Source organism: Hemitrygon akajei, chromosome 11 (assembly GCF_048418815.1).
Source record: "Hemitrygon akajei chromosome 11, sHemAka1.3, whole genome shotgun sequence".
Taxonomy (NCBI): Eukaryota; Metazoa; Chordata; class Chondrichthyes; order Myliobatiformes; family Dasyatidae; genus Hemitrygon; species Hemitrygon akajei.
In genome coordinates, this window is record NC_133134.1 from 69,263,573 (window position 1) to 69,276,031 (window position 12,459).

The 12,459-nt window shown below is 39.4% G+C and overlaps 1 protein-coding gene across 8 annotated transcripts in view; it reads left to right on the plus strand.

Annotated features, from left to right (window-relative positions):
- The window catches only part of LOC140735685 (myosin phosphatase Rho-interacting protein-like), a 307,455-nt gene that overhangs the window by 265,583 nt on the left and 29,413 nt on the right, over positions 1 to 12,459 (plus strand). For 5 of the 8 annotated variants that reach the window (XM_073061041.1, XM_073061037.1, XM_073061040.1 and 2 more), the window contains 5 exons: positions 2,145 to 2,304; positions 2,585 to 2,704; positions 2,999 to 3,085; positions 3,861 to 4,020; positions 4,553 to 4,638. In XM_073061041.1, coding sequence (XP_072917142.1) covers positions 2,145 to 2,304; positions 2,585 to 2,704; positions 2,999 to 3,085; positions 3,861 to 4,020; positions 4,553 to 4,638 — 613 coding nt within the window. Of the gene's footprint in view, positions 1 to 2,144; positions 2,305 to 2,584; positions 2,705 to 2,998; positions 3,086 to 3,860; positions 4,021 to 4,552; positions 4,639 to 11,251; positions 11,316 to 12,459 lie in introns of all 8 variants that reach the window. The other 3 variants (XM_073061042.1, XM_073061039.1, XM_073061038.1) reach the window with 2 other exon arrangements.

Below are 12,459 nucleotides of genomic sequence, written 5' to 3' on the forward strand. Positions count from 1 at the left end.
CTTGGGCTGTCTTGCATGCAGTATGAGGTTTATCCACAGATTTTCGATGATGTTTAGGTCAAGGGACTGTGAGGGCCATGGCAAAACCTTCAGCTTGCACCTCTTGAGGTAGTCCATTGTGGATTTTGAGGTGTGTTTAGGATCATTACCCTGTTGTAGAAGCCATCCTTTTTTCACCTTCAGCTTTTTTTTTTTTATAGACAGTATGATGTTTGCTTCCAGAATTTGCTGGTATTTAATTGAATTCATTCTTCCCTCTAGCATGGCTGCAACACAAGCCCAAAGCATGATCGATCCACACCCATACTTAACAGTTGAAGAGGTGTTCTTTTCATGAAATTCTGCACCTTTTTTTCTCCAAACATACCTTTGCTCATTGCAGCCAAAAAGTTCTATTTCAACTTCATCAGTCCACAGGACTTGTTTCCAAAATGCATCAGGCTTGTTTAGATGTTCCTTTGCAAACTTCTGACGCTGAATTTTGTGGTGAGGACGCAGGAAAGGTTTTCTTCTGACAACTCTTCCATGAAGGTCATATTTCTGCAGGTGTCACTGCACAGTAGAAAAGTGCACCACCACTCCAGCGTCTGCTAAATCTTCCTGAAGGTCTTTTGCAGTCAAATGGGAGTTTTGATTTGCCTTTCTAGCAATCCTACGAGCAGTTCTCTCAAAGTTTTCTTGGTCTTCCAGACCTCAACTTGACCTCCACCATTCCTGTTAACTGCCATTTCTTAATTACATTACGAACTGAGGAAACCGCTTTGCTATCTTCTTAGAGCCTTCTCCTGCTCTGTGGGCATCATTTATTTTAATTTTCAGAGTTCTAGGCAGCTGCTTAGAGGAGCCCATGGCTGCTGATTGTTGGGACAAGGTTTGAGGAGTCAGGGTATTTACAAAGCTTTGAAATTTGCATCACCTGGCCTTTCCTAATGATGACTGTGAACAAGCTAACAAGCCCTAACAAGCTAATTAAGGTCTCGGACCTTGGTAAAAGTTATCTGAGATCTCAAATCTCTTGGGGTGCCCAAACTTTTGTGCGGTGCTTCTTTCCTTTTTATCACTTTAAAATTGTACAAAACAAAAATAATACACTAATCTTGCTTAAAATGTTGAAATGAACATCTTTAACTTTATGAGAGAAACATCAAACCCCTGGCCCTCCCCCCCCAAAAAAAACAAAGAACGGCATCAACCCAACCCACCCAAAACCCCCTCCCCTGCACAAAATGGAACAGAAACATCAACCCCCCCAAAAAAAACAACCCCTTCCCCACACAAAAGCTAACAGAACATCATACCAAAACTCCCTCCCCTTGCACAACAAAACAGAAGGGAACAGGTGATTAAGAAAACAGAGACCCTAAGAGAAACCCTAAGTCAGAAAAAAGTTCAGTCCATAAACGCAGAACCACGATGCTATCCTACGATATAGCTGACATTCATTAAAAGAGAAAGACACCACATGAAGCAGTGAGGCCTACTCGCCTGCCACAATGAAAGGCTCACAGACTTTTTCTCCAGCAGTGATCAAAAGGCAGGCAGTCGGCACTGAAACTCTCGCTCGCCTTCTGCATTTGCCTCAATGTCTCAATCTGCCTTGGCTCTTTAATCATTGATTAATGGACACTTTAAATGTGAAATGGAGTTGAACATCAGCTCGCACCCCGTCTCAAAGTTTCTTCATATTGAGGATGTCCAAGTACGCCCTCACTTCCCAGAATCTTCTCAGAGACAGCAAAGGGCTGAATCACTCAAACAATCTCCAAACTAAAATTGCAGGCTTTAACAGTCCCAGAAGCATTTAAGATGGAAAACAGATGTAAAAAAAGATATTTTATGAATCTTGATATTGATATCTGTAAAATGAAGGTTCTTTAGTCCATAATGACCAAACTGAAAAATATTACTGACAAGAGAAAACATGCAGGTGCTGGAAATCCAAGCAACAAACACAAAATGTTGGAGGAACTCAACAGGCCAGGCAGCATCAATGGAAAAAAGTACAGTTAACGTTCCAGGCTGAAGCCCTTCGGCGAGACTCCCTTGGATATGTTAGGATATATTCTTTTTAAACATCTGTCTGCTTTCATTTTTTATGTAGCTTTCCTCACATTGAACTTCTTATTCTTTTCTCAAATTTACAGAGAAGAAATGGGTTCTATCCAACGGGAGCTGCAAGTTCTGTCAGAACAGTACTCTCATAAGTGTTTAGAAAATGCTCACTTGGCTCAAGCTTTGGAGGCTGAACGACAGGCACTTCAGCAGTGTCAGCGTGAGAATCAAGAGCTAAATGCCCACAACCAGGTAATGCTTGAAACTGTGCTAAACAGAGCACTATTCATACTGATAGACAGCAAGGACAGTATATCAGTGCCCCAGAACCAGGGAAAGCGAAAACCATCCAGAATTCTTATTTTTGGGTACTACCCAGTGACTGAAACCATATTTCATAACTCAATAACAGTATTTAATTCTCCAATAAATTTTCATGATTTTTACAAGTTACAAATAAAATATAGAATAATTACCCTATACTATAAAAGATGGCAGCTGTATTCCTTTTTGTTTCTTACTTGCTTTACAGGAACTAAATAACCATCTGGCTGCAGAATTTGCACGATTAAGAATGTTGATTATTGGGGAGGAGAAGGATGAGGGTGCTGGCTCACTCCTCTCACTGGGGAAAGATGTCTACGAACTTGAGGTAAGGGCAAGCAATAAATACTATTTCCTTTTGGCCTGTTGAAGTTGTATGTGTTTTTGTCTCTGTCATCTCTTCAAAAACCTCAGTTAGATGGTCTTCTTTCTAAACTAAGACAGAAGACTGAATAATTGCTTTTCACATTTGGTCACAATGGTAAAAACTTCATACTCTAACATCATAACACAAACTCTTTTGCACATTTCCTTTCCTTCTGTCTGCTCAAGTAATTGCTGAGTGCCTCATAAATTATCATTAGGAAAAGTATAAAAGGTTTCTAATTTATTAAATTTGCAGGTTTTATTGCGGGTCAAAGAATCTGAAATTCAGTATCTGAAACAGGAAATTAATTCTCTAAAGGATGAACTACAGTCTGCACTGAGGGTAAGTGAATACAGATGTATAACTAATTAATTACAGTATTTATATAAAACTATAGTTAAGTCACATCTGAAATTTTGTTATCATCACTATACAAGACCTAATGCGATGCAAAATTAACAGAAATCATATCAAGTTTAAAGTGTGCAGAAATATAAAGTAATTAGGACCACTTTCTCAGAAAATAAAACCAAGCGGGAGACATGAACTGTTCAAAATGAAAAATGGAATAGATGGGGCAGAGATTTAAAGACATGAGAACAATGAGAAGCAGATTAGATTAATACAAGTGGTGTTTCTTGTTAAACAAAATTGCTACATTCAAAAAAGTAACTACTAATTTAATTATTAAAAAACTTGATAAAATGGGATAGGAGTTGAAAATGGTAAAATAGAATTCTGAAATCTGTCCTAAGAGGGAGCTATGCTCATTGTGGGGAAAAGACAGGATAATTGGTTTATGATTGTGCTAAAATGTTTTTGATATGGTAATCTTTGATTCAGTCATGTAATTCTAGCCAATGACAACTAATCTGCCAGAAGTCAGTAACTCCTATGTTACTAACTTTATTATTCCTTTATCAGTATTCTGATTTCCAAACACAGCCCCTTACAGTCATTAATGCTTAAATAACTCCTTAAAAAAGTGAATGCTGTAAAAATGTTAGTGATATTTTCCTTGATAAATAATCATTTTTATTTCTGAAGGTATTCTATACAATTTTCTATCTTACTTTACTAAACCAATTTAATGGTGTATGTTTGCACTTCCTTTAAGGACAAGAAGTATGCTACAGATAAGTATAAAGGTATCTACACTGAGTTGAGCATTGTTCGAGCAAAAGCTGATTGTGATGTCAACCGATTAAAAGAACAACTAAAGGTTGCCACTGAAGCAATGGGAGAGAAGACAATAAACCATGATGTTACTAGCTATGGTAAAAATGGGAGTTTCTTTATTTCAAAATTCAGAAAGGTATTATTTGAATAGCACACAGGTCAATGAGGAAGCCTAGTGTTTCCTATAATGACTGCACACAACCTAAACTCGGTACATTTAATTCCCTTTGCAGAGTTATTTAAAAGAAACAACATTCACTTTGTAAGTAAATAATGTGAAGACTACAAATTGGGATTCCACAGGCAGCTGCCACTTTTAATTAAAAATGACAGACCATACTCAATGGACAGATTGCCGTCTCAATTTTTCCGTTCATATTCTTACCACATATTTTGTTGTGCCTGAGTTGTCAGAGATTCATTGGAGTTATGTGTTTAACAGGGCTCCAGCCGTAGTTCCCTGGTGCATATTTTCTATCTTGACCCACAGCATCTCTTTCAAAATGTTTAGTTGCGTCATTCTTTAGTTCAACAGATCTCTTAACTTTACGAGATTGATTTCTTTCAACAATGCAATGATTTCAAATATTTATCTTTGTTTTTCTATTTTATTTAATCTGCCACTTCCAGATATCATGAAATCAAAAAGTAACCCTGACTTTTTGAAGAAGGAGAAGTTGAGCTCTGGCAGGTCTTTGAGGTCCCTGAGGTCAAAGGTGAGTACTGGGCAATCAGTGAAAAATTGGCTCATTGCTGGGTAATGAGATACTGAGCTACTGACTACCTCTCTTTTTTTGTCATCTCTTTAATATGAATAATGCTTATTATCCAGTTAAAAAGAACAAAGCTGAATCTAGAGCATTGAAAAAATTGCAATTAGTATTTTGTCATGCAAAACCATTTGATCAGTATATTTCTCTTTCAGTATTTTTATTAATATATAAATTGCATGAATAAAAAATTCATAAGGATACAAGTAATACAAATTACATTACATTTAAATCACAGTAATATGATCACAGTATCCTATATTCCAAATCAATTATGTAGAAAAAAAGATTGAATTATGAAATGGAATGGAATAAAATAATTGTATTTTATTAAAAAAAATCTACCCCCACTACCAAAATGGTTGGTGAAAAAAATGAGAAAAAAAAACCTTACCATCTAATAATATATTAATAAAGGCTCAGACCCATACTTTAATAACAGTTCAAAGTTTATGAAAATAACTCAGAAAGGGTCCCCATAACATTAGAAAATCATGTTTATAATCAAAAATCAAACATCGAATCTTCTGTAGATCAAGGCACAACATAATTTCAGATAGCCATTAAACATGAGTGGACGGGGCAGCCTCCTTAAATTTGAGCAAGATCACCTTCCTGGCAATAAGAGACATAAAGGCCAATACCCACAAATTAGATGGCTTCAGTTTTGTAGTGCTATCCTCAGCAATACCAAACATGGCAGTCAAGGGGTTGGGCTTAAAACTAACATTGAAAAGTACAGAAAAAGTTTGAAATACATCTTTCCAAAAATTTTCAAGGCTCGGACATGTCCAAACCACATGAATTAGTGTGGCCACTCCATTAGTGCATCTATCACAGTAGGGGGAAATATAGAACATAGAATAGTACAGCACATTACAGGCCCTTCGGCCCACAATGTTGTGCCGACCCTCAAACCCTGCCTCCCATATAACCCTCCACCTTAAATTCCTCCATATACCTGTCTAGTAGTCTCTTAAATTTCACTAGTGTATCTGCCTCCACCACTGACTCCGGCAGTGCATTCCACGCACCAACCAATCTCTGAGTGAAAAACCTTCCTCTAATATCCCCTTTGAACTTCCCTCCCCTTACCTTAAAGCCATGTCCTCTTGTTCTGAGCAGTGGTGCCCTGGGGAAGAGGCACTGTCTGTCCACTCTGTCTATTCCTCTTAATATCTTGTACACTTCTATCATGTCTCCTCTCATCCTCCTTCTCTCCAAAGAGTAAAGCCCTAGCTCCCTTAATCTCTGATCATAATCCATACTGTCTAAACCAGGCAGCATCCTGGTAAATCTCCTCTGTACCCTTTCCAATGCTTCCACATCCTTCCTATAGTGAGGCGACCAGAACTGGACACAGTACTCCAAGTGTGGCCTAACTAGAGTTTTATAGAGCTGCATCATTACATCACGTCTCTTAAACTCTATCCCTTGACTTATGAAAGCTAACACCCCATAAGCTTTCTTACCTACCCTATCTACCTTGTGAGGCAACTTTCAGGGATCTGTGGACATGTACCCCCAGATCCCTCTGCTCCTCCACACTACCAAGTATCCTGTCATTTACTTTGTACTCTGCCTTGGAGTTTGTCTTTCCAAAGTGTACCATCTCACACTTCTCCGGGTTGAACTCCATCTGCCACTTCTCAGCCCACTTCTGCAGCCTATCAATGTCTCTCTGCAGTATTTGACAATCCTCTACACTATCTACAACACCACCAACCTTTGTGTCGTCTGCAAACTTGCCAGCCCACCCTTCTACCCCCTCATCCAGGTCGTTAATAAAAATCACAAAAAGTAGAGGTCCCAGAACAGATCCTTGTGGGACACCACTAGTCACAACCCTCCAATCTGAATGTACTCCCTCCACCATGACCCTCTGCCTTCTGCAGGCAAGCCAATTCTGAATCCACCTGGCCAAACTTCCCTGGATTCCATGCCTTCTGACTTTCTGAATAAGCCTACCGTGTGGAACCTTGTCAAATGCCTTACTAAAATCCATGTAGATCACATCCACTGCACTACCCTCATCTATATGCCTGGTCACCTCCTCAAAGAACGCTATCAGGCTTGTTAGACATGATCTGCCCTTCACAAAGCCATGCTGACTGTCCCTGATCAGACCATGATTCTCTAAATGCCCATAGATCCTATCTCTAAGAATCTTTTCCATATCTGCATAGAAACGAGAGAGCTTGTCTTTAGACATATGAACTCTATGTATCACATTGAATTGTAATAAAGAATGACGAGCACATAATGATGAAGAATTTAAAATACTCTTCCAGCTCTCTTCAGATATGAAAATCTGTAAATCCTTTTCCCAGTCTCCTTTAATTTTATCTAAAGAGGCCTTTTTCAGTCCCAACAGCAGACTGTAAATGTAAGATATTGAACCGTTGTCAAAGGGTTTCAGATTAAAAATTGTATCTATTATATTCTTGTCTGGATTTGTAGGAAATGCATGTAGTTGGGATCTTAAAAAATCTCTAATCTGTAAGTTTCGAAAAAAGTGAATATTGGAAAGGTTAAATTTCGTTGAAAGTTGCACAAGAGAGGAGAGATTCCCTCCATCAAACAAATCCTGAAATCGTTCAATACCCAATCTATCCCATTCTTTAAAAGACAAGTCAATTAAAGATGGTTTAAAAAAAACAATTAGAAAAGATGGGACTCAAGAAGGAGAATCCCAATTAACCAAAATGTTTTCTAAACTGTAACCTAGTGGTCACCAACCCGTCGATCGCGATCGACTAGTCGATCTTTGAGACTTTCCCAATAGATCTTGAAAAAAATGAACAATAAATGCACAAATACTGTTGAGAGATTGTTTCTGGGTTGCAGGAGTTTAGTTCCGTTCTTTCTGCCCAGTGTGCATGTGTGTAGCTCCCCCGCTCTACACAGTGTATTTCAGTGGACCCCAACCACCAGGCCGGGAGGAAACAATACGAGTCAGTTGCACCTTTCCTCATTCCCTGTCAGCCCTCTGTTGAATTTGAACCCACGCGAGGTCATCAGTTGCCTAAACGCAGTGATACCCTCGCGCCAGGGATCACTGGTTGGTCTCGGGCAGCTGGTGGGAAGTGCCGTTGATACTGGCGTGGAGCGCTGCCTCTGAACCTGTTTAACACAGGGAATGTTCGTGGGGAATCTGGTGCTATTATATTTGCAGACCCCATTCGGACTCAGCGTTTCGTAAGTAGCAGAGCAGCTACCGTGCTGCGATCTACTGAAACAAACTTGTCGGCCGATAGATCCTATGGGGGGGGGGGGGGGGCCGCTCCCTGTTACACTCCTCGCTCACTCAATCGCTCTCTTCGGATTGCGACCACCGCCCACCAGTATGGGGACCTCTGGCCCTGACCTTATCCTCTCACCCGACCCACGACCAACTGCACCTGGCCAAGGTGTCTGGCAGCGGGCGAGCGGGAGGCTGGAGTTTGGGCCGGGAGGCTGCCCGAGGCAATGAAGCCCTCCAAACTGCTTTGGTACCTTGAGTCCAAGCGCCCATCACTTAAAGACAAATGCTTTGAGTTTTGTGAGCAAGCGGGACAGAAGCTAAGTGCCAAGAGCCGCGAAAGCTGCGGAATAGACTGGACATAAGGAACCTGCTTCGAGTATCGCTGTATTCCCGTCGTGTTTAACACCCTCCTCACACCCCCCCCCCCCCCCCCCCCCAGTCGGCAAGAATATTGTCAATATTAAACCGGTCCTCAGTGCATAAAAGGGTGGGTATCCCTGGTGTTCATACATTATTTCTACTTCCGGGTTGCGGAGTTTTACAGGTCTTTTCTGCCCTGGTGCACATGCGTGTAATTAACTGCTCTGGGGTCGATCTCACCTTGAACTAAGGCTGAGATAGTGGATCTTGGGCTTAAAAAGGTTGGTGACCACTACTGTAACGAAATCCTCTAAGTATGTTTGACCACCACATTGTTAGTTAGTTTATTTAAAGATAAAGGAAGCGAGGATCCAAGTAAAGAAATAATGGAGAATTTCATAACAGAGTTGACTTCCAAAGAAACCCATATAGGGCAATTCTCGTGGTTAATGTAATATATCCAGAACATAATATTTTGTATATTAACTGTCCAATAATATAATCTAAAATTGGGTAAGGCAAAGCCTCCATTCTTTTTGGTCTTTTCAAGGTGAACTTTATTTACTCGACGTTTTTTTAATTCTTCCATATATAGGAAGAAAGAATTGAATCCAAAGAGTCAAAAAAAAAATCTAGGAATAAAAACAGGCACAGCTTGAAAAAGGTATATAAATTTAGTTAAGATATTCATTTTAATAGAATTAATTCGGCCGATCAGTGATAAAGAGAGAGGCGACCAGTTAGAAAGTTTTTAACATAATTCATTAAAGTTAAAAAATTTTCCTTAAATAAATCTTTATAATTCTTAATAATTGTTACTCCTAAATACGTAAATTGTTTTCTTAAAATTTTAAAAGGAAGGGTAATATCAGTTGGTATTAAATTGTTTAAAGGAAACAGTTCACTCTTACGTAAATTTAATTCATGTCTTGAGAACTGAATAAAATTTAGTCAGTAGACAGAACACAAATGGTAAAGAGGTTGTAACATTAAATATGTAAAGCAATAAGTCATCAGCATAGAGTGACACTTTATGCATAGTACCTCTCCTTAAAATAATCTCTTTAAACTCTCGAAAAGCAATTGCTAAGGGTTCTAATGCCAAATCAAAAAGCAGAGGGCTCAAGGGACAACGTTGTCTAGTATATTTCACTCAGGAATTCAAGCAGTGATGCCTGCTGTCCTCCTCACTAAATCTTACTGCCTTTGAGAAGATGCAATGGTCCTAAGATTGTATGTTATTTAGACTCATCACCTAGCTATCTTGTATTTATGTCTATGCTTTGAGGAAAGCTAGAATACCACTCCTCCACCTCCCACAGCTCTGTGCATCCTAAATTTCTGCAAAATGGTGATGGTAGGGGTTTACATAAATTCCTTGCTTGGATCACATGGCATCAGCCATAGTTCTAGAGCTATTTATTGGACTGATCTGTCATCTGAGCTGCATAAAATTCCTCAGTTTAGCATTTGTCCTTCACTTGGACACGTTATTTTGTTTTTCTTTAGTCATACTAGCCTCCAAGTTTGTGTGTTTGGTCAATTTTCTCAGTCCAGTGGAGTTTGTAGTTTTTGACATCAGGGTAGATAAGGGCAGACTATTACAAAAGATGTTAAATAAGGTAAAGAATTGGGAGACTATCTCAGTAGGGTACCATAAACCACTAATATTTGGTTCTAAATCATTATCTATAACCTTCACTAACTGAGATGAAATACTATTATTTATTGCATTGAATTGCACTTATGATTCAAAGTTTAGAGGAAAAGTGAGCTGTAAGGAGGATGCAGAGAGCTTGTAAATAGACAAGTTGATACTGGAAGAAGTATCAAAGTACATAAACAGGAGTAGCCCATTCCACCATTCAATAAGGAGATAGTTCATCTTTCACTTAATTGTACTTACTGACATAAACCCCATATCCCTTATTGCTTAAAAATCAATTAATCTGTCTAACATATACTAGCTTGGATAGGTATCTTGTTCAACATGAATAAGGGCTCTGAATAATACCTCTGACTCTATAAACAATTGAGTCTCCACAGCCACTGTGGATGGAGAAGTCCAAAAATTCATTATCTCTGTGTCAAGAAATTTCCTCTTCATTTAGTCCTGAGTAATCCAGCCTTTATTTTGAAAGTATTTCCCTGGTTCGTGATATGACAGCAAAGGGAAACATCCTTGCATCTACGGAGGTGAATAAAGAATTTATCATTTACCCTAAGAGTTTTGTATGTTTCAATGAGACTAGTTGGAAAAATGGGTTATTCAGTTTGGATAGGAAGAAAAGTCATAAGTGGATAGACCTTTGGAAACTAAGGAATGAATATGTTGGTTCTAGGCTGGAAAATGAACAGGTTCTAGGATCTGCTATGGTCTTGTGCATAATAAAGTACACCGTTGATGTTTTTAATTCTTAGATCTTTGGGGAAAATCTTTAAGAACATAAAAATATTTCTACAAATTCCAAATGAGAAAACCTGTAGATGTTGGAAATCCAAGCAACACACACAAAACACTGGAGGAATGCAGCAGGCCAGGCAACATCTATGGAAAAGAGTACAGTCGATGTTTCAGGCCAAGACCAGGGTCTTGGCTTGGAACGTCAATTGTACTCTTTTCCATAGATGCTACCTGGCCTGCTGAGTTCCTCCAGCATTTTCTACAAATCCCAGTTAGCTATCTTATTGAGTCTTAGATTGTTCATTAGTGACACTCTACTGTTCCAGACCTAACTACCACAGTAGAATGGCACTCTCATTCTGATAACTGATGTACTGTAAGGAAATTTATTTATATCAGTTAAACTTCGGTATGAAGCTGTAGGTGTAAGTGCACGTGGCTTTGTTAACTATTTTGTCCAACAAGTATCCAATATTTCTGATGTACAAAGATTGATTGCTTTACCTCTCTCCATTGGTTCTCAAAATTTTTTCTTCTTGTTCTTCTTCAAGCAGTCTGTAATAGAATGGGTCTCATGGGAAAGATGAAAGATGCAAGTATCAAGTTTGCTATTATGTAGGTATCAGGGTGGTTAAATGCCCTATTTCGCATGCATATCCCTTGTATTTTCTTAAAGGTCTTGCCTTGCCTTGTCTCTGTTCTGTGTGTTGGGCAGTGGGGAAACAAAGTGAAACTGACTCAAGTCATTAAGTTGCAGAAATGTCTCATTTTATGCTAACCATGCCATCCAGTTGTAAGTTGCATGAATGGATGTTGATGTCCATTCTGAAGCCTTCAGGCATTGCCTTACCTAATAGTGCTGCAAGCAGAGGTTAAGAAACACATTGAGGGTAGAACTAAAAAAGCCTTTGGGTTCCAAATGGTTATTCCCATATCATCAATTACCTGACCAATACTTCCTTTAATTTTTCACAACCTTTGGTCCATTAGCTATGTTTCCAGGTAGTCACTACAACAGCTAGAGAAAACATGAACCGTCCATCAACTGACATTTTAGCAATTTTAAGTACATCACTAAAACAACACACATATAAACACAAGAGATTCTGCAGATCTGGAATTCCAGAGCAACACAGACAAAATGCTGGAGGAACTCAGTAGGTCAGGTAGCATCAGAAAGGAATAAAGTCAATGTTTCAAGCAAAGACCCTTCTTCAGGACTGGAAAGGAAGGAGGAAGTTGCCAGAATAAAAATGTGGGGGGAGGGGAAAAGACGAGGTGAAAAGTCATAGGTGGTCAGGTGGGTGGGAAAGGTAAAGGGCAGGAAAAGGCAGGAGAGGAGACTGGACCATGGGAGAAAGGGAAGAAGGAGGGACACCAAGGATTAGTGATAGGCAAGTAAGAAGAGGTAACAGGCCAGAGTGCGGAATAGAAGAAGAGGGAAGGGGGAGGGAAAGGAGAAATTGATGTTCATGCCATCAAGCTGGAGGCTTCCTCGACAGACTATGAAGTGTTGGTCTTCTACCCTGAGAGTGGCCTCATTGTGGTGAAGGAAGAGGCCATGGAATGGCATGTCAGAACAGGAATGGGGATTGATATTAAAATGGTTGGGCACAGGGATATTCCGCTTTTAGCAGATAGAGTGGAGGTGCTCAACAAAGCAGTCCCCCAATTTACACGGATCTCACCGGATACAGTAGACAACCCCAGCAGATTCACAGGTGAAGTGTTTTCTCAGCTGAAAGGTTGTTTGGGGCCC